At 41.1% G+C, this 27,851-nt stretch overlaps 1 protein-coding gene across 1 annotated transcript in view; it reads left to right on the top strand.

Moving 5' to 3' along the window:
- CCDC178 (coiled-coil domain containing 178) overlaps positions 1-27,851 on the top strand; it is a gene marked incomplete at both ends in the record, with an annotated part of 121,113 nt that overhangs the window by 8,389 nt on the left and 84,873 nt on the right. Inside the window, 3 exons of the mRNA XM_080683765.1 lie at positions 12,696-12,778; positions 15,795-15,995; positions 18,255-18,475. Of these exons, the coding sequence (XP_080539891.1) occupies positions 12,696-12,778; positions 15,795-15,995; positions 18,255-18,475 (505 nt within the window). The remainder of the gene's footprint in view (positions 1-12,695; positions 12,779-15,794; positions 15,996-18,254; positions 18,476-27,851) is intronic.

Below are 27,851 nucleotides of genomic sequence, written 5' to 3'. Positions count from 1 at the left end.
ACAAGTAAATATGATACACATAAACTTTATGTAACTTATTGTGAAGTAAATGCTCATAATCTTTTTAAAATTTTAAGACCTATGTTTTTAATTTAAAAAATATTTTATTTTACTATTGACTCTGTATTTGGTAGATTTGCTGGTGTTGAACTGGTCAATAGAGTAAGTTTACTTACGTTTCTTATGCTATACTAGAGGGCCACTGGACGAAATTCATGCAAGGGGCTCAGCCTTCGCGGCCCAGCTTCATCCAGAAGGTCGTTCGGCTATCCAGTCTAATTAGCATATTATGCTTTTATTATTATAGATTCTTGTTTAGGTCACCACAACTATTGATTAGATGTTTAATTATCTATATTTGAATTAATATTTTGAGGATAAATTGGTAACTCCTATCTTCTTCAAAGATGTTTTTTTCTGACTAACCTACTACAATGAGAAAAGAAGTTCCCATTATTTTTTGCAGAAATGAACTTTTGGTAATATTAGACAACTTTATATTCATACTCTTTCTTGAAATTTTTAAATTAAAGAAAATTAAGGTAACAGGACTTGAAAGAAATCTTTAAAAAATAGCTTGTGGCCCTGACCGGTTTGGCTCAGTGGATAGAGTGTTGGCCTGTGGACTCAGGGGGTTCCAGGTTCGATTCCGGTCAAGGGCAGGTACCTTGGTTGCAGGCACATCCCCAGTGGGGGGTCTGCAGGAGGCAGCTGATTGCAATGTGTTTCTCTCTCATCGATGTATCTGGCTCTCTCTCCTCCCTTCCTCTCTGTAAAAAATCAACAAAATATATTTTTAAAAAATAGCTTGTGAATTTTTGATAAATAAAAGCTTTATTTCCAAAAAGGCAAACACATATGAATTCTTATGGAAAGATCATGTACATTTTCCTATAGATAATGATTCAAAATTAACTAACCTGAGCCTATTTCTAATTTCAAATAAAATAGATTACTGGTGTAAGAAATATTTAAAGTGAGTAATTATCCTGCAGAAAGTACTGAAGTTCTGTATGTGTCTGGGTACATTTCAGTGATCCCAGAATGCCTGAATGAACTGCAGGGAAAAGGCATTTCTTCTCAACATTTTTTATCACTTGAAAACATCTACCCAAGTAAAGTTGTCAACAGACAGTACCTTGCAGAGGAGATTAACGTTTTTCATTTTATTCATCCATTGCCTACAATCCCAGGCACTGCCCTGTCCCTGTTGAGTGCTGGGGGACAGTGGGGCTCCCTCCTTCTCCAGTTTCCAGGGGGACTGTGTGTGCAGAGGGCAGAGCAAGGCCGAGGAGAACAACCAGCCGGAGCCTTGGCCCCAAATCCCATTGTAATCCCCATCAGGAGCCGCACAAAATCATTCTTTCTGTTGTTAATCCTCATCCGAGGATATCTTCCATCGATTCTTTAGAGAGAGTGAACAGGAGGGGGAGAGACAGAGAGAGAGACACATGAATATGAGAGAGACACATAGATTGGTTGCCTGCCCTGACTGGGGCCAGGGATTGAGCCTGCAACCGAGGTGCCTGCCCTTGACCCAGAATCGAACCCTCCACCCTTCAGTCCTCCGGCTGAAGCTCTCACCACGGAGAAACACCAGGTGGGGCTGACCTGCTGTGGATTAGTGTGCGAGGTCTGCAGGAACAAGCACCACCGAATGGGCGGCTCACACAGCGGAGACTTTTCTCAGGGTTCTGGAGGCTAGAAAGGCACCACAGTCAAGGTGGTGGCAGGGTTTGTTTCTCTGGGGGCCTGTTTCCTGGGCTTGCCGATGGTCACCTTCTCCTTATGTCTCCACGTGGTATGTGTGTGTGTGAGTGTGTGTGTGTGAGTGTGTGTGTGTGTGTGTGTGTGTGTGTGTGTGTGTCTAAACTTCTCATAAGGACACCAGTCCTATTGGATTAGGGCCCACCCTAGTGACTTCTTGTTTCCTTAATTATTTCTGTACAGACTCTGTCTCCAAATATGGTCACACCCTGAGCCCAAACGGCTCTGGCCACCGAATAATTCTTATTCTGAGTCACAGATTATCTGATTACTGTGGATTTTATGGTGAGGAGTCAAAGCAAGCAATGGGTTTAATGACCTCTCTCAGTTCTTTAAATCCCATGTTTTCATACCCCAGTTGTTGGAAAGTTGGTGCGGTGGGAAGACAGACTGGTCCCTGAAGCACCCAGCAGGCAGCACAAGAGAAGGGGGTGTTTGCCCAAGTACAGGTCTTTTTAACTGTCTCCTGCTAAGGCCCCCGAGTCTGAAAATACAAGATTCTCGCCTTTGACTTTGTTCCGTCCACAGTGATGTTTTCCTGGGATGAAGGTAGGCTTTTCTTGGGGACTCGATGAGTGCAATTTTGATAGGACGGGGTGGGGTCAAGGACAGGAAGAAGGTGATGTTTCCTCTTCTTTTAATTTGCAACAGTTTCACTTTTGTCAAAATTGTCCGTTAATGTTTCTCTACAGGCTGCTTGATTTTTTTTAAATACTACTTTATTGAGATAACTTACATGCCATAAAGTTTGCCTTTTAAAGTGTACAATTCAGTGGTTTTTAGTGTATTTTTCAGAGCAGTGTAACCATGGCCATAATCACAAAAGACCTTACATTATATGATCCCATTAATAGAAATGTCAAAAATAGGCCAGTCTGTAGAGATAGAAAACAGGTGGATGGCTTCCTAGGGCTGGGCGACTGCTGATGGGTATGGAGTCTCCTTTTGGTATCTCGCTTGCTCATTTTTAAGCAGGGTGATTTTAATCTTTTATGAGATAAAGCTCTGTAAGTCATTGAAAAGTGGCATCTACTGTGGGTATGAAATACATCACAGGAGTGAAAGATCCATCTTTTTTGGATCAACCATTATGGTTTGTTTGCTCCTGATGCCACGGCGGTCTCCTTCCTGTCGGGATAAAAGCTGTAGAGCCCTTGATGAGCAGAAATGCATCTGCCATCTGCCTGTCCATCCACTCATAGCAGTTTCACTGCAGTTCTGAATCTTGAAAAGAGAATTCTTCAGAGTAGTTACCTCGAACAATGTTTCTCTATATTTATTTTTGCGAAGAATGAGAAAACACTCCAAAATGATGGAAATAATAGCCTGGGTAACTTCCCATGCAAATGAAGGCTTTCTTTTATTTTTCTGCCACCTTATTCTGTTATACTCGAGGTCTTTTATTTAATTTGGAATGATCTCTACTGAATTGAAACTTTTTATTTAATCAATTCAAGTCATTAAGATGCAGCCATGATGTAAAGGAATGGCATAGAGAGAAAGCACAGATGCTCCTTGACCTCTGATGGGGTTACGTCCCGATAAATGCATTTAATACACCTACCTTACTGAACATTATAGCTTAGCCGAGCCTGCCTTCGACATGCGCAGAACACTTATACTACACTATAGTTGGGCAGAGTCCTCTAACACAGTGAGTACACTGTAGAGTATTGGTTGTTTACCCCCCATGACTGTGTAGCTGTGGTTTGCTGCACCATAAGAGAGTCTCTTACCATATATCACTAATCCAGGAAAATATTTATTTACTTATTTATTTATTTTAAAATATATTTTTATTGATTTCAGAGAGGAAGGGAGAGGGAGAGAGAGAAACATCCACAATGAGAGAGAATCATTAATCGGCTGCCTCCTGCACGTCCCCCACTGGGGTTCGAGCCCGCAACCCAGGCATGTGCCCTAGACCAGAATTGAACCCAGAACTCTTCAGTCTGCAGGCCAATGCTCTATCCACCGAGCCAAACCAGCGAGGGCTAATCCAGGAAAAAATTTAAATGAAAAATGCGAAGTACAGTTTCTACTGAACGTGTGTCACTTTTGTACCATCATAAAGTCAGTATATAATAAGTCAAACCATCCTAACTCGGGGGACTGTCTGTATTTAGAAATCATTCTTTAAAATGTAAATATTATATTTTACAAAAATAACATCTATAGCAATGACAATAAAACTTTATCAAGTGCTTACTATATATCATAGGCTTAATATGCATGCTTTTGTTGACTCCTTATTGAAACTTTGTAAGGAAATGAAGAGGAGGGAAATGATCTCAGAGGTTGATTTCCCCCAAGGTCTCACAGTCAATGGCAAAACCATCATCCAGGCCAGGCGTGTCTGAGATCTAAGACCATCCTGTTTATCACTGTGCTGTGCTCCTCTGTCCCTGAGATGTCAGTGAGGAGGACCAAAACACATGATTGTGAAAATGCTCATATTTCTAATTGGAAAACTTTGCTTTGATTACACATTTCATATTTGTTTTTAATTTTGAAACCTACCACTTAATCATCTGACCATCTTGACCCAATTTCTGATACTTTGAGTTCTCTCATTCTGTTATCAATTATATTTCATTTGAAATTTAAGGACACTTCAAGTCCTGACATATCCCATTCTATCATTCCCATCGTCCTTTATTTCCTTGCCTAATCAATTCATCTCTTAAATTGGTCCTTTACTACTTTGGTCCTTTACTTCTTTATCTTATTATCCTTCTAGTCTAAAAAAATACTAACCCTGGAGAGATCTCTCTGATGGTCTGACACCTCCCCTGCTACACCCAGCCAGCTGAGCTGAATAGTGCTGGAGAGAGCATTACACAATAATTCAGAGTTGAGATATTATACATTTGTGGTCTCCAACCTTAATAGGACCTTCAGTAGTGTTCTGGAATTATTCTGTTCGTTAGCCAGAACTTTCTCCAGTATTATTCTCTGGTGTAACTACTCCAATCCCTTCCTTTGTCTGGGTCTCCCAAGTCCTCCACCGCACTACTCTTTTACCTGTCCCCAAAAGGGAGATACAGTGACAGAAATACCTCCAAGTCCTCCCGTTACTCCACGTATGCACGTCCCCGAATCCCACAAACATTGCTTATTTGTCCTTCCATAGAGGATGCCCTTCCCTCACCAGTGGCTGCTGCCTTCCCCTGCATTCCGCCGGGCAAGCACCTCGTTATCAGGTGTTTTTTGCACCATCTTCCAAATCTCCATTTTTTAAAAAACTCACTTCTTCACATTTAAAAATATGGTGTTTCTCCTGTTTTCAAGGAAAAACAATTTTATTTCATACATACCTTTAAATATAGTCTCCCCTCCCCCCCCGGTTTCTCCTACAGTTCTGCTTAATATCTGAAGAGTTGTCTAAATTTAGTATTTCTGATTCCTCACTTCCCTCTTATTTATTCATTGCAGTCTTCATTTCTTCTCCATTATTCTATTGAAAATGCCTTCAGAAAAGTAACCACTGTGTTTCCTGTTGTCTGTTGCTATACACATATATACAAACACACGCTAAAACTCTGTGGCTAGAACGAACATTTATTTTGGTTACAATTGAGCAATTTGTTCTGGGCTCAGCTGGGAAATGTTGTTGGTTCTTGCCGGGGGGCCAATAATATGGATGCACACATCTGCTGACTCAACTGGGAGTCCTGATAAAGATGGCCTCACTCACATGCCCAGTGCTGGGAGAGTGTTTCAAGAGGACAGAACTCAACGGGCAAGTGCCTACAGAGCTTTGCTTGTATTAAGTTTGCTGAAGTCCCACCGGCCAAAGCAAAACACATCACCGGCCCCCGTTAATGCAGTAGAGCAGTGTTTTTCACCTCATGGCACACCTTAACTGATCACTAAAACTCTGCGGCACTCCAAAACATTCTGACCAAAAAATAGTTATAATTTTGATTTAGTCACACCGGATGGCTATTGCTCTGTTGGCTGTTGTTTTGTGTGTTTTTTTGTTTTGTGTTTGTTTGTTTTTGACAATCTAAGGGAAAAGAGGTCAGTGCTCCTGACTGTACTCAGGTATTGCATATTTTAAAAATTCTTGCGGCACACTGGTTGAAAATCGCTGCAATAGAGTATTAGACAAGATGTGGATACCAGGAGATATGAATCTTTAGGGACAACTTATATAGCAATCTATCAGTTAGTCCATTGGGAACAGATCAAATACTGATTGAAATAATTTTTCTTTAATGCTCATCACTTCTACAAAAATATTGCCAGGGTAAGATCTTGATATTTTATCCTAAAATATTTCTAAAATTTTAAGTAATCTGTTTTTATAAGTATAAATTATGCCATTTTGAATTACAGTATATAGAGAATCAAACAGAATATTAATTAGGCATTACTCACTTATTGAGGACTTTTAAAATTTTGGATAATTATGTCATAACTCATTAAAATGTCTCTTAACCAATTTCCTCCTGATTTTCTTGTGATACTTCAAGTGGCTTCTTAAAACTATCATATAAATCAGCCTAATTGTAGGTTTTTGCACTATTTAGGTCTCAGAGTTACCAGTTTCAAAAACCAAAATATAATATTTTTCTGATTGTTAATTATTTTATATCATGTTAATATACTTGTATTAATATACTTATTGAATGTTCATTCCTTTCTATGCTTGTTTATCTTTTGCCTCTTTTCTTTGGGCTTATTTGTATTTTCTTATTGACTTGTAGGAACAAATTATTATCTTTAGTTTGTTATGTATGTTTTAAACATATTTAAGTTTGACTTGTTTTCTTACTTTATATGTTTTACTAAAAAGTTCTTAATTTTAATGTATTTGAATTTATCATTTTTCCTTTATTTTAAGTGCTTTGCATCTTGTTTAAGAAATCTTTCCATACTGCAAGGTCATAGAAAATATTTTCTTTAATTGTAAATTTTTTAAGTTTTCCACTAGAGATTTAATTGTTTAGCATTGTGAAATTGTGTGTAAGAATAGAGTAAATAGCAATTTTCATTTATAAATACATGAAAATTATTTTTCTCAACATCAATTTTATTACAAAATCCAGTCATTTCTTAGAAATCAGCTATACCATATTGATCATATATCAAATTTTCATAATGATTGTATCTATTTCTAGCTGCTGTATTTTACCTGTTAATTTAACTCTCTATTACAATATCTCATTCCACTGATTTGCATGATTCATAATGTCTTGATACCTGATAGGGTAGTTCCATTCTTTTTGTGGTTTTATAGACTTCTTTGGCTATCTTTGGTACATACAAATTTTAGAATAAACTTGTCATATTCTATGCAAAAACCCATTGGGATTTCGAACAGTTGCACTTAACAACATTTTTTATGTAGATGAATTTAGTCTCAAGAGGAGTGTTTTGTAGATTCCATTGAATCTACTATCAGCATAAGAAAATTTCAGTAGTATAGCAAATACCAAAACCTGTTTAGAGGAGAAAACTTAGTATGAGGTAAATGCAAAAAAATGGACAAATTGATGAAAACTTAATGTTAAATTATTGGTTCTCTAACATATAGTCGTAAGCCGCATAATGTTTCAGTCAATGACAGACTGTGTATAGGACAGTGGTCCCATCCTATATAATAAAAGGCCAATATGCAAATCGACCAAATGGCAGAATGACCAGTCGCTGTGATGCACACTGACCACCAGGGGACAGACGATCAATGCAGGAGCTGCACCCTGGTGGTCAGTGCGCTCCTACAGGGGCGTGCTGCTCAGCCAGAAGCGGGGCTCATGGCTGGCGAGTGCAGCAGCAGCGCTCAGAATGTCCGACTGCTGACGGGCCTAAACTGTGAGTCAGACATCCCCCAAGGGCTCCTGGACTGTGAGAGGGTACAGGCCGAGCTGAAGGACCATCCACCATCGAGTGCATGAATTTCATGCACCGGGCCTCTAGTCTATAATAATAAAAGCGTAATATGCTAGTTAGATCAGACATCCTTCCAGACGTCCTTCCAGACAACCTTCCAGATGAAGCTGGGGCTGCAAGGGAAGCCTGGGTCCCGGGTGCCTGCCAGCAGCCCGAGGGAGCCCAGATTCCAGGTGCCAGAGGGAAGCCAGTGCTGGCAGCTGGGGGAAGAAAGGCCTACTCGTCACGAATTTCGCGCATTGGGCCTCTAGTAAGATTATAACAGAGTATAGGGCCTCAACTTTTGCCTAAATAAGCTTACATTTGAATTTGTAGCATCTTGGGATATTTTCACTCATTGGTGAAATCTGTCTTTGTTTTCCCTCCCACCTGTTTGTGCCTAGGGGAAAATTTGCTAGTTCGGTAGGCTCTGTTTTGTTTCTAGAACCATAACTTCCATATTTATTAGACAACCTTTCCATCTTAGGCAGATCTCCAGGGTGGTGAGAGAGTTCTCATGACAACGAGTAGGAGGCAACTTCTCAGCACCTATTCTGGATTCTTTGAGGGGGGTGGGGAAGCAATAATTCCTGCTCATCTTACCACAGGCCACCCTTCCATTATTAGCTTGGATTATCACCTGTTTATTCTCACAATCTGGGAATTCTGCAAGAGTTCTCCAGAGAAGCCTTTCATTTCCCCTGAAAGGATCTCCACTTGTCCTCTGAGCTATACGCGTCTTTGCTCTGTTTTCACTATCAGTCTCACCAGATTACCTTCTATTTCTGGGTATTCTTTTAAAATATACGTCCCAATAATTTTATTGACATACATATATATTCTTCTCCAGAAATGTTGGTATGACGTGGGAATTGAAGAGAAGTAATGATATATGCCCAATCTCACATCTTGAATTGGAGATTATCTGCGAAACCCGTAACATTCAGACTATATAGTCCTTGTGTTTTTAGTAACTTATGCCTCTTAAAGCTCACAGTTCTTTTATTTTTTTTTATTATTATTATTTTTAATATATTTTATTGATTTTTTTACAGAGAGGAAGGGAGAGGGAGAGAGAGTTAGAAACATCGATGAGAGAGAAACATCGATCAGCTGCCTCCTGCACACCTCCCACTGGGGATGTGCCCGCAACCAAGGTACATGCCCTTGACCAGAATCGAACCCGGGACCTTTCAGTCCACAGGCCGACGCTCCATCCACTGAGCCAAACCGGTTTTGGCCACAGTTCTTTTAGAATATATCATAGAACAAGTCTCCTTCCGAAGAGTGTATAGTCCAGGAGAGGGATAAGACAAGAATAATACTATGGAAAACTAAGAGTTTGTGAACTCATGTAATTGTGTGTTTTCCACTCTTGTGATATATTAAAGTTCAAAGGCTGTCACGGATTCAGATTGTGTGGAAGGTCCTTTGGGAGTAAGGGGCATTTTAACTGGTCCTGTTAAAGGTGTGAGATTTAGAAACACAGATGAAAGGTGAGAACAATCAGGTGGGAGTAATAAGGAAAGCATAGGAGTAGGTAGTAGAAGTATATAACTGTTTTGGAAACAACAGAGTATATAATTTGAAAGAAATGTAATGGGGTATGTGAAGTGGAGTGTAGTTACAATTTTACCAGTGAGTTCAAGTATAAGTTAAGTTGACTATTGTTTTCTGAGCTGTCTAAAATTTGATTTTGATTGAGATCTTTTATTTTGACAGTTTGAAACTTCTTTGGAAGAATGGTAAGAACCTTTCATGCTTCTTTTATTTGTTCATGTTCACATTTTGATGATTAATATGCTTAGAGGAGTTTTATTTCAAAAGGAACAGAAAATTGAAAGCAGATGTTTTCATATTAGATACTAAAATATAATCTTTTAAAAATTTAAGAATTAGGATATCATGGAAAATGACAGAATAGGGATCTCCAGAGCTCTGTATCACCACTAAGCAACTATAAATTTGGCAAAATTGGTCAGAATCAACTTTTTTCAAAATCTATAATCTAGTAAAAAACTCACTGCAACCACGGAAGAAAAGTCAATGAAGAAAGTCTGCTGCGTTTTATTAGGAGACCCCGGTGGCATTTTAAATCGCCTCCTTGCCTCCTCTAGCCCCCAGATCAGTGGAGGCCCCGAAGAGGGCTGCCGGCCCTGGTGATGCTGTGCAAGTGTCAGAGGGAACGACAGGGGCCTTCTTCTAGGAGAACTGTGTTCCGGTGCCGTGACCTGTCTGACCACTTGCAGGGAGTGTTCGTTGGAAGCGCTTAAAGGCCTGTCCTTGCCACCACTGTGTGAGGCTGTTGATAAGCGTTGGACAGACCAGAGTGCCTGGGGAAGAAGAGGCTGAGAACAGGGTACCTGAGGAAATGAGGCTTTTCAGAGCCCTCACGTATATTGGAGGGTTGAGAAATGCACACAGATGACCAATGCTGGACACATGCACGGGGGAGAACCAAGAAGAAGACCCTGACCTTTGACCTGTGGCTAACCTTTAGGCAAGAATAGATGGTAAGAGGAAGAGATGAACAGCCTGGATAAGCATCGAAGGAGTACTCCAGTACAGAGCCCATCTGTTAAGATTGGGAGGTATCCGTCCCCCCCGCCATTCTCTGTTTTGGCTCTAGTTATGTAAGCTGACAGGCAAAACAGAAGCTCACCAGTAAGCTAATGAAACACTTCCTGTAGTGGCCCACACGTGACAAAGAATACGGATGTTACACAAAGTGTTTAAAAGAATCATCAAACAAATAGATAGCAACCACCCATAACAAACAGCAACAGTAACCCCAATAGACCGAGGCTAACAGTGGGGAGAGCATTATTTAATAAAGATGCTGGGATAATTTATTTTCTGTTTTTAAAAGCAAACAAGGAAAAATACATTATCTTTTTTAAAAGAAGTATTTAAATGAAATTAAAACTAAGGAAGAACATATAATGAATATATTTCTGACCTCAGAATAGACAGACTTTCCTAAATAAATTGAAGAATAACAATGAAACATCAGAGATAGTAAATGGTAGTCAGATATACAGCTTCCTTTAATAAGAAAAATGATAATTTAATAAAAATGAAACTCCTTGCTTTGTTGTTTATACTGATTTTCTTATAACTTTTGTTAGAGAAAAAACACTTTCTGTTTAAATACAATGAAATGTAATCTAGGATCCAAGAACTGATACTGATAATGAAAAATATATTGTTATTCAACATACAGGACTTTAGCTAAAAGAGTCTTTAGAAAAGAAGTAACATTTTAATTTGTACATTTTTCTAAAACCTTAAACTTCAAATCTGAAATAGTATTTTTGCTCCTTGTCATTCATATTGATTCCCCAGAAATTGCTAAACTGAAATTAGAAAAATAGCATATTTAACTTTTTAAAAATCCCCTTTTCAATAGCAAATCTTTAGGAAATATCAATTTCTTTTTTTATTAACTTCTTTATTGATTAAGGTATCACATATTTGTCCTCATCCCCCCATTCCCATCCCAAACCCCTCCCCACGCATGCCCCCACCCCCCTGTTGTCCGTGACCACTGGTTAGGCTTATATGCATGCATACAAGTCCTTTGGTTGATCTCTCCCCCTTACCCCCAACCTCCCCTACCTTCCCTCTGAGGTTTGACAGTCTCATCGATGCTTCCCTGTCTCCGGGTCTGTTTTTGTTCATCAGTTTATGTTGTTCATTATTTCCCCTAGATGAGTGAGATCATGTGATACTAGAAATACACTTATAAGAACCAAAAATAAGACAAGCAATAATGGTTGTGCTGGGAGGCAAATGAATCAGTCTGTAGTGAGTTTCTTTCTGGGCCAACAGTTCTTTTGAGTCCCAATTTCAATGTCCAACAGTTCTTTATGTGTACATGTCAGCGATGATATTTCAGTTCTGGATGGTGGACAAATGGTGATAATGCAGGTCCAACCCTCTCTGGTTTGGTCCTGGGCAACCTGCAGCGATGCACAGCTGCTGACTGCTAGTATGGCAAGGCGTCGTCAGCGACTTCCATCTCTGGACTGTTTCTCTTCTGTCTTCATGGCTGGAACAGTCCTGTCAATTCCTCTCTGTTGCAGGAATCCACATGGTCTGGGAGGTGTTTTCTGAAAATATACAAACATATTCTCGACCAAAAGTTAATAAAGGAATCTTTTCTATAAATTTGACTTGGGATCCTTTTTCATATTTTGCCCAAACAATTTTCCTTTGGCTTGTTTAGACACCATGTGTGTTTTTCATGGGTGTCTTGCTGTTAGCATTACAAATTAAAGTTAATTTTCTAAAGTAAAAATTTTCTAGATGTAATTTACTTACAGGATATTTTTCCTTACATGATATTCTTCTACTATCCCCCTTTTTTTATTTAAATATTAGGAGGCTTTTGGAAATTTTATAATGTAGTCTTGATAGCTTTTAAATTTAAATTTTTTGCACTAAAATATAACTGTTTTAGGTTCATTACATGTTACGCAATTTTACCATGAGATGAACTACCAATAAAAATTTTAGTTAACACTTTAGGAACAGCTTTTTGTCTAGTACCATTAATTTTTCTAGAATAATCGCTTATTTCACTTAGCCAAACTGCTTTATTACCTCCTTATGCCTGGCTGGTGTGGCTCAATGGTTGAGCGTCAACCTATGAACCAGGAGGTCACAGTTCCATTCTTGGTCAGGGCACATGCCTGGGTTAAGGGCTCCACCCCAGTGTGGGGTGTGCAGTTGGCAGCTGATCAATGATTTTCTCTCATTGATGTTTCTATCTCTCTCTTCCTCTCTGAAATCAATAAAAAAATATTTTTAAAAATGTCAGACCATTTGTAACAAATTTTAGATTTCTATTAATTTACCATAAAGTTTTAAGCCCATTGTCTATTAAAACGTTGCTGTGTGAATCTCCAGGAGAGTAGAGTTAGTATGTATATAGAAAGTTTCACCACACACATTTCCAATTCAATGCAAGAGTGTCACCTAACGTTTGTTTTACTGAATTGAAGTACAGCCCTCCTGGAGTAATTGGTTCCCTCTCTCCCGCTCCATAGGCGCAGGGCTGCCGAAAAAGACTGGGAAAAAGACTGGAGGGTCGCGAAGCCCAGCGAAGAGGTGGAACTCAAGGAAGAAAGAGGTAAAGCTGGACTGCACTCGTAGATCAGTGCAGCTGCATTCAAAAGCTCACTGACTTCATGGAGATCTCATTTTCCCTTCATAATGTTAACGGCTTTCTAATTCTTATGAGTGTGTCAGAGAGGACAGAGCCTCCTACATAATTTGATTAGACATTTGTTCAATAAATATTTGTTAATGACTGTTATGTGCCATTAGAGGCCCAGTGCACGAAATTCCTGCACCTAGGGGTGTTCGTCATCCCAGCCTGCGCCCTCTCACAGTCTGGGAGCCCTCAGGGGATGTCTGACTGACGGCTTAGGTGCGGGGAGCAGGCCTAAGCCGTCAGTTGGACATCCTTAGCGCTGCTGCAGAGGCAGGAGAGGCTCCCGTCACTGCCACTGCACTCGCTATTCGTGAGCCCGGCTTCTGGCTGAGTGGCGCTCCCCCTGAGGGAGTGCACTGACCACCAGGGGGCAGCTCCTGCATTGAGCGTCTTCCCCCTGGTGGTCAGTGTGCATCATAGTGACCAGTCATTCCGCAGTTGGGTCGATTTGCATATTAGCCTTTTATCATATAGGATGTACTTGTCTAGGTCCTGAGTGTAGATGACCCCGGCGCACCTCTCCCGAAGCTAACTGTGATTCCAGTTCTGTGCATTAGGCTTTCTGTGAGAATCAGAGTCTTCTCTGTCTACACTGGCCAATAGAACATCAGCCACGTACAGTTTCTGAGAACTGGAAATGTGGCTGGCGAGACTGAGGCATTTACTTTTTAAGCTTGACTTTAACTTAGATTTCAATGAAAATAGTCCCATGGGGTTCATGGCTACCATATTGGACATCACATTTCCACTATATATAAAAATCAAGATTAATATTCTTGTCAAGATTAATATTTTACAAAATGTAAAATAATTCATATACTGGAATAAAATGTGTGTCAAAATTCTTCAGTGTATTTGAATATATTCTTGATATTATATTAACTCTTCCCCACTCCTTACCACAAAAATTTGTTAAACATCTTAAGTGAACGCCATCTAATAAACTCAGGACTTTTTAAAAGCAAGAATGTTTTATTCAAAGCTGTCATTCACAGTGAGGCTCTGATTCCTCTGTTTTCACTGTTTACGTCTACAGTGAAGATGAAAACCTCACTTATTACTTAATTTTTCACGTGATAAATGCTGAGAGAAAAAAATAATATATGAGTAGTCACAATATCCATTACATTAATTGCACTTACGTTTATCATAAACATGTACATTTGACTCTAAAATGTAAGACAGTATCAAGATAAGGAAGGTTTGCTCAGTGGATAGAGCATCAGCCTGCGGACTGAAGGGTCCCGGGTTTGATTCTAGTCAAGAGCACATGCCTGGGTTGCGGGCTGATCCCCAGTAGTGGCATCTCTCTCATCATTGATGTTTCTATCTCTCCTTCTTCTTTCCTCTTTGAAATCAATAAAATATATTTTAAAAAGATAAGGAAAATCTATTGTAAATATTTACGCTGAAAATGTAAGGTGGTTGCTCACTCAGTATGAACTAATTGAGATAGTGTTCTAGAAAAAAATTGAGAGGTGTTTAATACAATGAATTGGAGGCCCTCCAAGTTATACACAGCATTTATTTTTAAATGCTATGATAGAAACACTAAAAAGACATCTTGCAATAACATAATGGACACCTCACCTTCGGACAGAAATCTGTCTAATCAGAAGTGCTTTAATTTCAGTGCCAGTAACTTCATCATGTGTTTCAGACTGAAATCTTGTTCTAGAGATTGAAGGGCTAGTAAGTTGGCTGGAGAACCCAGTGCTTAATTGGCATCTAACAAAGCAGACAATTAAGAATATGAAGTGTACAGGATGTGGTGGAATTTGATAAACAAAAAAAGAAGGCTATAGACCAAATGAATAGAGGCCAAATAAAGGAGAGGTCTGGAAAAATAAAATATTATGCCTTGCAGTAGAGAAACCTGCTTTTTAAGAGTTCTTCTCAGGCGGATGCTGAATTTCTTTGACAAGACCATAGGTGAGAAGAAGAAACTGCACGTGTCTGCTCAGCTTCCACTTACAACTGTTATGTAACACCACCTTCTCGTAGGAATGACTGTCCTTATTGTCCAACACAAACCGAAAGACACCAAAGGCCTGTGAGTTGCCTTCCTTCCAGACCTGGCTTTACTGTTCCTCCTCTGCTTCTGCGCGTTGGGGCTTTTCCTTTCTTGAGACTGTGTTCGCTTTTGTCTTCTGGTTACGTCATGTTCTGGCAAAAGCCATCGGCTTACAAGTATAAAGGTCACCAGGGTGTGGCCTGTGTCGGTATTCCTTACTGATCTGTTTCCAGGGAGAGAGCATATTGCCTATGACTTCACAGGCTCTCTGTCCATTTCTTACGTCAACAGATGAGTGAATAGTCATGGTAATGATTTCATTAACATTAACCCCTATCACTCCAGAGCTATGGACCAGGAATCACAAATATCTCTCATTTAAAGGAGTTAATTTGCGTTATAACTGAATAAGTAGGATTTGGGAACAACAGTAAGCTTTTTGCAAGGCTAAGTAAGGATGTTATTAACTGATAAGATAAAGAATATTAAGTGTCTTGTTTCTAGTAACCATTGAGGATGTCCAATATGTATCTGATGTAATGGTTATGATTCGCTTTTCTCAAAGAATGAGAGGGAAGCACAAGCATAATTTCAAAATACAGCTTATAAACAGAGCACTTGTTTTTTTCTTCAGGTAAGATATTATACATGAAAGATATGAGTTGAGATTTAGCTATTCTAATCATTTTATGAAATGTCCATTTAAAAACCTGTCTTTCAAAATGTATAATCAACGTTATGATTGTGTGATAACGTCTTTAAGAGCTAATGGTCTTTAAAAGGCTAATTTGTTTTTCTAAAATTCTCTTATTAATTATATGAATACTAAATACAGTGATACAATTAGTACTCATGTTCCCACTGCCCAGTTTATAGGCTGACTCATTAACAAATGTGAATGCCTTTTCCTATTTTAAGATGAGAAGTGTCCAGAATTAAAGCAGGAAATGGAAACATTGCTGTCAGAGGCCATTTTTCTTGTCAAAAGTCTAGAAACTGACCGCGCAGAAGCTGAAGAAGCTCTGAAACGACAGCACTTACGAAGGAAGAAGATAAACAAGACAATTGATTCTTGGTCAATCTGGAGACTTCAAGAAATGCCCATGGCTGTGCAGAAAGGTAATAATGAGGATCGTTTCCTCGTCCTGCCATTGACTTTGTTACACAGGCATGAGTAGTCCATTGTAGCACGGAATAAAACATCAGGTCTGTTTTAGTGACCCTGTTACTGGTATTTTGCATCCAAACCGGTGCCCTTCTAATAGGTGCTATTAATGACAATGCTTAGTCATTGGAAGGAATGCATTGAGCAAACCTGGATCTGCTGTCATCGGTGTTTGTTTGAAATTCCTTTGGATTCATGGTACCCAGAGGGCATGCAAACTTGCGGCTCCTGCTTCATGTAATGACTATAGTGTTAGAGGACTGGAAATTAAAAGTGATTGCCAGTTAGTGGTATTGGCCACATCTTTAAACATAGTGAAACACGAGCGTTCTAAGGGATATTTCAGCAACTGCTCCATCTGCTTTGGGGAACTCAGCAGTAAGTTTTATAGGGAACTTCTAGGAGGCAGTAAAACTTCAGGTGTCTCCAAGAGTCACGCAGGTAACAAATGTTTCAAAGGAAAACGCTGTCTTTTAGACGCCAGAGGGAGGGACCTATGGTGAGGTATGAAAGAGCATTCGATTTTTCATTCTGCACACACTGTGCCTGTCTCTCAGAACATGCCTGACTATATGTGTCTGCCTAAGGCGGGAAGTTGTTTGTGTGGTAAAAATGTTAATTCAGGATTTATATGCTTTATACATAGGTTATAGTAGGGTGCTCATATAACCTAGCATTTAAACCAAGACACCTTTGAGAGAAAAGAGGGTGCTGTTATTCATTATTACTTTGGGGTAACAGCCATTAATTCAAATAATGTGTAAAAATGAACTCATACGTACACCTGTTAGAATGTTATGAGTCTAAAACTGTAGTCCCCAGGGTAGGGCATACACATTTCAGGGAGTGGCGAGAAAAGATCAGGATTTTTATTTGTATTTTTTTACATTTCCCCCCGGATGGTGCCTGATAACATACCGGTATCCAGGGGTTCCTGGGCTTTGTTGTTTTAGTAAAGTGAGCTGCACGGAGGGTTAATGGCTTTTTCTCCTTTTGAAGTGACACTGAGATCACAGCTGGAACTCCATTTGTTCGCTTCCTTCTGGGGAAGGACTGAAGCAGCAGGAATGGGCCCAGCGCCGAGGCTGGGAATGACTTTAATCCAGACTGTGTCTATGCTCTTTTTCACCCCTTATTCTAAAGAGTTAACTATAGCCCCACTGTGGCTCAGTGGTTGAAGTTCAACCTATGACCCAGGAGGTCAGGGTTTGATTCTGGTCAGGGCACAGGTTGCCCAGGTTGCTTGATCCCCGGCGGGGGGCACGCAGGAAGCAGCAGATCAATGATTCTCTCTCATTATTGATGCTTATATTTCTCTCTCCCTCTCCCTTTCTCTCTGAAATCAATAAAAATATATTTTAAAGAGTTAACTATAAAAATCACTCTAAGCTCAGGTAAGAGTAGATCTTTTTCTACCAAAGGAATACATTTTATCTCAGTTAAAATTTCAAGTAAGGAGTTGCTTAACAGCAAATATTATAAAACGCACATAAAGCACACAAAGGTCCAGATTTAATGAGTGTGAATCAGTAGAAAAAGACAACAGAATCTTACTCAAAAAGTGTTCAGATACTGGGTTATACAGTAGATTATAAAATAAATATGTTTAATATGTTTCAAGAAATAGAAGTTTGAAAATAAAAATAAGGACTAAGAGACTTTTTAAAAGAAAGCAAAAATGGAGATAAAGACAATAAAAATGAAAATTATATTACTAACTCAGTGATTGGTTAAATGGTGTATTAGACAAAGAAATGTAATAGTAATCTGTAAAATTGAAGGAAATTGCATGGAATGCATCACAGCTACACTGGAGGTGGGAAATATAAATAAAATATTTAAAAGCATGCAGTATAAAATGAGAAGGTGTGATGAATATCTAATAGAAAACCATCATGGAGATTATAATGGTAATACTTAAGATAATGACTGACTTTTTAAAACAAAGTTAGATGGTTATATATAAACCAGGATATCTATTTGGTGCAATCAAGTTATACCTAAACAATTATTAACTTACAAAACATATATTTTAATCCCTTCAGTGAGAAATGCAGAGAGCAATATCTTTTATAATGCAGTGATAAAATAACATTTTATATTTGGTAAGATTCCCAGATAAAAATTTCTGAAACAAAAATATTTCATATTTATCCCTTATCAAACTTGCATTTCAAAATCAGATTTTTTTGCTTTTACAATTGTTTGTCTAGAACACGAGGCCTATCTGAGAGATATTCTGGAATTACGATGGCATATTGAAGATAAATCTTATAAAATAAAACATTTAGAGGAACAAAAGGCAGCATGGGAAGAAGCTAATGCAAAGGTCCAAGCAGACATAGATTACATGAATGAACACAGTACTCTTCTAAATTCAAAGCTGATGAAGGAAATTGAAGATCTGAGGGAATGTAGTAAAAAGAAAATGGAGGTAAATGAATGAATATGCATTTTATAGATTGTTACTTGGTTATAAAAATATTTCAAATACAAGAAGTTAATATATCTTTAAAGGTTTCCATTTCATTGAAAATTGACCTGCTATTTGTTTCACAGAGGAATTATTTAACTATATACCATACAATTGATTGATATTCATTTCAACTGTGTGGTCTTCTCTTACTTTATATTTAGAGGCATTAATAATAATTAGTTAACTTACTATTAATTTTTGGAGATTTAAAGCAGCATGGTAATTTTTCAAGTTGTAAATAGAACTGAAGGAGAATGCAGGTAGAATATATCAGTCAATTTCATTGTTGTTTGAAAATACTAGGTGTACCAGTTAATAATGGCGGATTTTGTAATCAAAGAAAACACGATCATTTCAAGAGAAACATCAAAAGTGCTTTATTCAGAGTAATGTCAATCGCTAGCTACACATTTTCCCCATCTTTCAGGTAATCTGTGGATACCGTCTCAATAGAACTTTTCTTGTTTTGAGGCAAACCATTCAGAGACCCAATTTTCAACTTCTTCGTATGTTTGGAAGTGCTGCTCAGAAAGTGTGTGTGCCATCGATCAGAACAAGTGGTAATCTGAAGGAGCAAGGTCTGGTGAATACAGCGGGTGGGTTAATACTTCCCAGCAAGATCTTTTAACGTGTCTTTAACTGGTTTTAAAGTGTGTGATGGTGCATCATCATGAAGCAAAATTACTTTGCCTTGTCTTCTGGCACATTCTGGGCATTTCACGATCAAAGTGTGGTTCAAATTGATTATTTGTTGTCAGCAGCGATCAGTATTAATGGTTTCACCTGGTTTTAGAAGCTCATAATACACCACACCTTCCTGATCCCACCAAACACAGAGCATTGTCTTCTTTCCAAAGCGATTTGGCCTTGCAGTTGATGTTGATGGTTGACCTGGATCAACGCACGGTTTTGTGCATTTGGGATTCTCAAAATAAATCCACTTTCATCGCCAGTCACAATTCCATGCAAAAAAACACTTTCTTTCATCATTTTACTGATGACTTCGGTTTCCATTTGTCTTTCGTTCAGTTGATGTGGCACCCATTATCCTTCCTTTAAAATCTTTCCCATTGCTTGTAAATGATCAGAAATGGTTCGCTGAGCAATGTTGAATCTTTCTGCAAGTTGTTTTTGAATTTGACACGCATCTTCATCCAATAATGCTTGTAATTGTTGGTCTTCAAACTTTCTGACTCGACCCCCACTGAACCACCTCGCAGTTTTGTCAAAGTTGTTATTGTAGTATTTTAAAATGTCTCAGTAGGTGTGTGCATTGGTATGTCCTTGATCCCCTGGTGTGTTTTTCCCTGGTGGTGGACGAAGGCATGTGAAAGGCAGGGGAAGCAGGGTGGTAGGCAGCTGGGAGAGCAGGTTTGCGAAGGGGAAGAAAACTAGAAAAGGCACCCTGGCGGGACGGGAGAATCACAGCCTTTGTGTAGAGCCCGTGAGGGTTGGTGTGATGTTAGTTTATTTTTTGGTCAACTTGGTTGGGCCAGGTGGCCAGATATTTTATGGTTGAACGTGAATCTGCATGTTTGGCTGAAGGTGTGTTGTGGATGAGAGTAACATTTAAGTCAGTGGCTTGCACTGAGCAGCCTGCCCTCCATGCCGTGAAGGGGCCTCTCCAGTGACTAGAACAGAGGCTGACCTCCTTTTAGCGAGGAAGGATTTTGCCAGCAGTTCACCTTCAGACCTTGACTACACCTCTTCCCCGCACCTCTAGCGCGTTGGCTTACCCTGCAGATCTCGGACTTGCACCTCCAGGATCATGTGAGCCGATTCCTTCAAACCAGTCCATCTCTTTCCCTCCCTCCCTCTCTCTGTCTCTTTGTCTCCATCCTGTTGCTTCAGGTTCCCTGGAGAACCCAGAACAATACAGCCACTATTAACGCGGTGATCGCCTTCCCATTCTTTCTTTGTCAGTGTCATTGCGTCTTAAATTCCTAGAAAAGAGTCTGCTTCCCCGGCTTTGGGTCAGCTGACCCCCTTCTTGCTATCACAGGGTCAAAGTGAGTGAGAGTCTGGCCCTCTTGGCCTTTGTAGAGGGAGGCAGGGGCTGTGTTTAAACCACCCACTGTGGTGTAAAACACAAGGGAAGGTATTTCTCCCTAATGACATCGGGGTGCTGTGAAGAAGGGTTTTAGATGCCATGCAACCCAAATACGAAAACCCACTGCTGTAAATGGGAACAGACATCTTACAAATAAGTGATACTTTACAAAGAAAGTGATAAGGAAATGCATTTTTCTTTCATCGTGTGAGCATAACTGACAAAACTCAAAAGTGAAAAGCAGAATTATGAACACTGGGAGACCCAAATGCCTCCTCAGAGAGCAATAGAAGTAGGTTCAGAGACACTGCAGGAAAGTAAGATAGAATAGTGTTTCAGGAACAGGCTCGAAAGCACGAGTCCAGGTGTTTGAATCCCAGCTATACCACTTAGACCTTAGGTCTCTCTTTAACCTTTGTGCCTCAGTTCACATGTAAAATTACAGTGCCTGCATCACCAGTTCCATGTGCATGTGAAATTAATACGTGGAAATGCCTAGAGTAGAACTTCCCATATATCAGTAGTTCTGATTAGAAGTGGAAAATAATCTGGATGTGAAATAACGAAAGGAAAGGCAACAGATTTCCTTGTCGTCGGGTAGATCTTCACCTCTCAGATGCCCGATCAATCCCTGGCACTGAGGCTGTTATAGTAAATTCCCCTTTGATCCAGTTAGCAAGAGGCAGTCACTGTTGCTGGAAATAAAAAAATTGTCACTGATGCAAACATGTATTTCCCCCGTGTTTTCCAATTACAAAACTATTCTTTTAAATCATATGCTTCTCCACGCTCTGTGTATGTGACACAATATGTGATATACTATCCTGTACATATCTGTAAGTATCCTGTCTAATAAAAGAGTAATATGCAACTTGACCATCACGCCAACACACAAGATGGCTGCCCCCATGTGGACACAAGATGGCCACTGCCGGGAGCCATAAAGGCAGAGTTCGGTCTCACTTCCTGGTCAGCCCTACTCCCTGATTGAGCAAGAGCAAAGAAAGCCCGCACGCGCCAAAGAAGCCCGCGCGCGCCAAGGGCCAGAAGAACCTCCCACATCAGAATAACCAATCAGCTAGGACAGATACCCCGTCCCCAACCAATCATCCCATGGCAACTCCTTATCCTACCCCTCCCCTCCTGAGTGCTTATATACAGCAACGCTCGAATAAAAAACGAGGCTTGATCAGAACCCTGTCTTGCCTCCGTTCTTCGCGTCCCTTGTTTGTTTCATTCTCTTAGGTGGTACCTGCGTGCCCTCGTTGTTGCCCCGCGGGCCGGAGCAGGCCACCACAAGATGGCCAGCAGGGGAGGGCAGTTGAGGGACCAGGCCTGCAAGGAAGGGCAGTTGGAGTGATCAAGCCTGCAGGGGAGGGCAGTTAGGGGTGACCAGGCCAGCAGAGGAGGGAAGTTGGGGGCAACCGGGCCTGCAGGGGAGAGCAGTTAGAGGCAAACAAGCTCTCAGGGGAGCAGTTAGACATCAATCATGCTGGCAGGGGAGTGGTTAGGGGGTGATCAGGCTAGCAGGCAGAAGTGGTTAGGGGCAATCAGGAAGGCAAACAGGCAAGCAGTTGGGAGCCAGCAGTCCTGGATTGTGAGAAGGATGTCCGACTGCCCGTTTAGGCCTGATCCTACCTGGATAGGGCCTAAATGGGCAGTCGGACATCCCTCGAGGTGTCCCAGATTGGAGAGAGTGCAGGCTGGGTTGAGGGACAACCCCCCCCATGCATGAATTCGTGCACTGGGCCTCTAGTCCTATGTAATAAAAGGCTAATATGCAAATTGTCCCCTTGACCAGGAGTTTGATCAGGGGTGTGGCTGGCCAGCCAACCTCCCACATCTCCTCCCTCCGGCTGGTCTGGCCCGATCGGCCCAGATCGGGGTGGGCTGGCCAGACCTCACCTGTGCATGAATTCATGCACCAGGCCTCTAGTTTTATAATACCAAATATTCTTAAACACAACCAACATTACTTGGCACATAGTAAGAGCCCTAAAATGCTTTTGAATGATGGGTAAATAATTAAATAAATAATTAATAAATAGTTGTGTTGCAGAATAGGAAAAAGAAAGTGTTACTTATGGTTGGTCTTTTTTTTTTTTAATCATGCACCGTAATGTGTTCAGAGAAACTAAGTTTTAAATTAATCATGATTTTCTATTTTGCCTCTGTATTACAAACACAGAAAGCATTCTCTCTCTTGTGCCTGAGATGTTAATTTCTATTAAACATTTATAACCTGAAAAGTAAATAATTATCCTTAAAGAATATTATGAAAAATAGAGGACATCAGATATTCCTAAACTATAGTCCCGGTGCATGAAATTCATGCACGGGGGGCGGGGGGAGGGTCCCTTCAGCCCAGCCTGCACCCTCTCCAATCCGGGACCCCTTGTGGGATGTCAGACTGCTGGTTTAGGCCCAGTCCTGGGAATCAGGCCTAAACTGGCAGGCAGACATCCCTCTCTCAATCCTGGACTGCTGGCTCCTAATCGCTCACATGCCTGCCTGCCTGGTCACCCTAACTTCACCCCCCCCACTGGCCTGATCGCCCTTCACTGCCTCTGCATGCTGGTCTGATTGCCCCTAACTGCCCCCCCCCCCCCGTCGGCCTGGTCAACCCTAACTGCCCCACCTGCTGGCCATATCACCCCAACTGCCCCCTCCCTGCCAGTCTGATTGCTCCTAACTGCCCCCCCACACTGGCATGGTCTCCCCTTACTGTCCCCCCCCCCGCCAGCTTAGTCACCCCTAACTACCCACCCTTGCCAGGCTGGTCGCCCCTCATGCCCCACGCAGCCTGCTGTTCAGTTGTTTGGTCATCCCTCACTAACCCCCCTGTTGGCCTGGTCGCCCCATGCAGCCTACTGTTCAGTCGTTTGGTTGTCCCTCACTAACCCCCCTGCCAGCCTGGTCGCCCCACGCAGCCTGCTTGTTCAGTCATTTGGTCGTCCCTCACTAATCCCCTGCTGGCCTGGTCATAGGCAGCCATCTTGTGAGGGCGTGATGGTCAATTTGCACACTATCCTTTTAATATATAGTATGTAGGAAGATAAATTACTTTAAGTGATAATACTCAGTGAAGCCCTAAGCACTATGACCTTTGACCTCTTCAACTTCAGTGACTTCTCTATCACCATCAAATTACCATCATTAATGACCAAAATTAGAAATGCTTATAGATAAACTTAAGAAGATAACATAAGTCCCACTTTTCATAATTTTCTAGACCTGCGAAATTTTGTCATACATTCTGACATCTTTCTTCCACTACTTAATAAATTTAAGAAGACTGAATTCATGCAAAGTATCTTCTCTGACCACAATGAAAGGAAACTATAAGTCAATGATAGATAGAAGGAAACTGGAAAATTCACAAATATGTGGGAATTAAAATATTTTAAAAAAAGATAGAAATCACAAGGGAAATTACAAAATAGTCTGATATAAATGAGAACAAAATACAGCACATGAAAACCTATAGGATGCAGCCAGAGCAGTGTCCATAGGAAAAATTAACAGCTGTAAACATCCACATTTACTCAATATCCTAACTTTATCCCATAAGAAACTAGAAGACAAGGGCAAGCTAAACCCAAAAGCAGAAGGAAGTGAATGATAAAGATTAGAGTGTGGAGATAAAATACTATAGATAATAAGAAAACAATAGAGATGATAAAAGAAATTGAAAGTTGGCTTTTTGAAAAGGTAACAAAATTCACAAACTTTTAGCTAGCCAGCCTTGGGCAAACTACGGCCCACAGGCCGGATCCGGCTGTTCTATCCGGTTCTCTTGCTCTCCCCTCCGCTCCTTTACTTTGAATTTATATTAGTTCACACAAACACTCCATCCATGCTTTTGTTCCGGCCCTCCGGTCCAGTTTAAGAACCCATTGTGGCCCTCGAGTCAAAAAGTTTGCCCACCCCTGATAGACTAGCTGCTAGACTAAGAAAAAAATGAGAAAAGTCAAACTACTAAAATCAGAAATGATTTTGCTGGTGAAATGTGCAGATGCTCTAAGGATTGAACTAATGCCTACCGTGTTTCCCCGAAAATAAGACACCCTCCAAAAATAAGACCTACTTACAGGTTTCCTTCTTAGTGAAATATAAGGCATCCCCCGAAAATAAGGCCCCCAGGCTCTGTCTCAGAATGAAAATTAACTTCCCGTAAACTGGTTGCTAGGGCCGCCCCAACTGGCGTCTAGCAACCAGTGACGTTACGCGGAGTCCTGACGTCACTGCTGTGTGGAGGCGGAGTGGAGGTCAGAGTGAGCGGTGAGCGCGGGGCGGGAGAGAGGAGGAGACTTTCGCAGATGCGTGTAGAAGAACAGGAGGATTAGAGCGGACGGGACGCGGCGAAGGTGGTGAGTGCTGGTCTGTCTCTGGTGACACTACCTGATGCTCGCGGCCGCCTTCATGATGACTGAAGGTTCTCAGTGGCAGACCCTGCTCAGCCCAGATCCAGGCCCCAGCAAGCCCAGTGACAGTCCCCAGGCAGGCCCCAGGGGGTAAATGTCTGATAAAGGGGTAGGGGGGATACGGGTGAAGGTGTTCAGTGGCACAGGGGTGGGGGGAGGGGGATCACTTAAAATGACACAGGAGGATCAGAGGGGGCAATCAAAATGACACAGGAGGATCAAAAGGGGTTACTAAAATGGTAATCCCCCCTCTGATTCTCCTGTGCCATTTTGATTCCCCCCTCTGATCCCCCCTGTGTCATTTTGAGTGATCCCCCTCCCCCCACCTTGATACCCCAATTCCTTTTTTTTTACCCCTAGAAATGAGCGCAAAAAGAAAAAGCTACTCCGTGGAGTACAAGAAAGGAATCGTGGAAGACTCTTGGGGCCAAAATCTTACTGCTTTCTGCAAAGAGAAGATGTTGAGTATCCGATTGGTCCGAAAATGGCGAGCAGAGTATGGTAACCTCGTTGAACAAGTGGACAAGGGAAATGCTAAAAAGCGCAAGTGTGGATCAGGTCGGCAACCATTATTTTCTGAGCTGGAAGACCTGATCTGTGAATGGGTTGTTGACAGGAGAGCAAAGGCTTTGGTTGTGAATAGGGCTCAGATTCAAGAATTTGCCCTTGCAATGGCACCACAGTTTGACATAGCCCCCGAAGACTTCAAAGCATCACAACACTGGCTGGATAATTTCCTTCAGCGAAGTGAACTGTCTTTAAGAAGATCTACAACATTGTTTAGGTTGGAAGATACTCAAGTTATTAAGCAAGCACTTGCATTCAAGTCCTTTATTGATGATGCTGACTTCTCTAAATACAATCTTTCCAACATGATTGCTATGGATGAAACTGCAGTGTTTATGGGCCAATCATCTCAAACAACAATTGAACAGCGGGGTGCCTCCTTGGCGTACATTCCCTCCACTGCTTACGAAAGTGCACGTGTTTCCTGTATTTTGGCAATTCATCTGGATGGCACTAAAATCCCACCTTTAAACATTTCTAAAGGCAAGAAGGAAAAGATTGAACATGTTTTGCGCGTTTTTATTCTTGAAACTGAAAAAGCCTGGGCCACAGAAGCAGTTATAAGGAAGTGGGTCGATTTAATGCTGCCGCTTGTTATGCGAGGGAGCCAAAGAGGTCTGCTAGTCTGGGATGCAGCCAGCACTCACCGCGCTAAAGACATGAAGACATTTCTTCACGAAAAAAAAATAGATCAGATAATGATTCCCGCAGGAATGACGGCCTACCTCCAGACTCTTGATATTGCAATAAATAAGCCATTCAAAGACAATTTGCGCATGGAAATTAATGACTACATTGAAAATAGAATGGAGAGAAATCAGTGTGGAAACTTTGTGAAACCTAAACTGCAAGAAGTTGTGACTTGGGTGAAGAATTCATGGGAGAAAATCACTGACAGTTGCATTGCAAATGCACTGCGAGCAGACTACCTTGACAAGAAGTACTCATTTAAAGACAGTGCTATTGCTAAACATGAGAGATTTGGTCCACTGATTCTGAAAGAAATGGAGTCACAAGAAATTCACCAGGAAATTCAGGAATTGGATTGTTCTGATGATGTTCCAGAAGATGATGACATGATTGTCATTGAATAAATGAGTAAATTCTTGATACTGTAGGATTCACAGTTTGTCTGGTTTGTGTTGACAACTACTGTACTACCGTACCGTATACAGGTAATAAATTTCCTTTATTTTCATTTAACAATAAATGTGTACCGTATTCTTCTTCATGGAAAAATAAGACATCCCCTGAAAATAAGACCTAGCATGTCTTTGGGGGCAAAAATTAATATAAGACACTGTCTTATTTTCGGGGAAACACGGTATTTTCTGGTTTGGTGTTCTACTGTAATTACACAAGATGCTAACATTGGGGAAAGTTGAGTGAAGGGTGCAGGAGGAGTCTCCATCTCACAACCCCCTGCCCTGTACATTTATCTGCAACTTCCTATGGAAAAAAAGTTAAAATGAAAAAGTTAAAATAAGAAAGTTTGTTTATGATGAGAATTAAAAAATATATATATATGGGCCACCACCGCTGGCAACTTTGTGAACAAGTTCAGTGCGAGCGTGAGCGGGTGAGTGAAAGTTAGTGCGGCACTGAGTGCCTGGGAGAAGGGTCCCTGGGGAGGGCCAGGGAGAGCGTGCGGCAGACCCATCCAGGATGCGTGGCGGTCCTAGAGGCCAGGCCCAGCAGTTCAGTTTCAAATTGGAATCACCAGTATTACTTACTGTAACCTAATTTCCAAGATTTATATGTCAGAGGTAGATCAAAAGGACTATACTTTCAGGGGGAAAAAATGGTGACGGAATAGACAGACATATCCCGAGCCTTGTCCCGGAGCAGATGGAAAGAACAGCTGAGGGTCACACAGGGAGTGTCTGTTGGTGAGATAAGGGACAGCTATACTCCAGGAGAAGTTGGGGGACTGCTGGATGGGGCTCCCCTGACCGGGAAGCCCCCACTGCTGCTGGGTTCCCTCCCAGAGCCACCGGCTCGGATGCCGAGACGACGCCACCTTGAAGGGGAAAGTGGATGTTATCAGAAGCCTGAAAATCTACAACTGCGGCACCACTGAACAGCTGCGAACCCCAGAGCACGAGTCCCCAATTGGCACAAACACACAGATTCAGAGGAGCTCTACACTCCACCACAGAAAGGTCAGATTTCGCCTGGGATAAGGAGAGAGAGAACTACATAACCAGACACTCGGAGAAGAGAGACCATGGGGAGACAAAGAAACAGCCTGCATATCAAAGAAAAGCGAGCAACACCAGAAAAGGAAGTAAAC

Source organism: Plecotus auritus (genome assembly GCF_963455305.1).
Source record: "Plecotus auritus genome assembly, chromosome: 8".
Lineage (NCBI taxonomy): Eukaryota > Metazoa > Chordata > Mammalia > Chiroptera > Vespertilionidae > Plecotus > Plecotus auritus.
The sequence above is the reverse complement of the archived record's forward strand: the minus strand, read 5'-3'. Positions and strand labels throughout refer to the sequence as shown.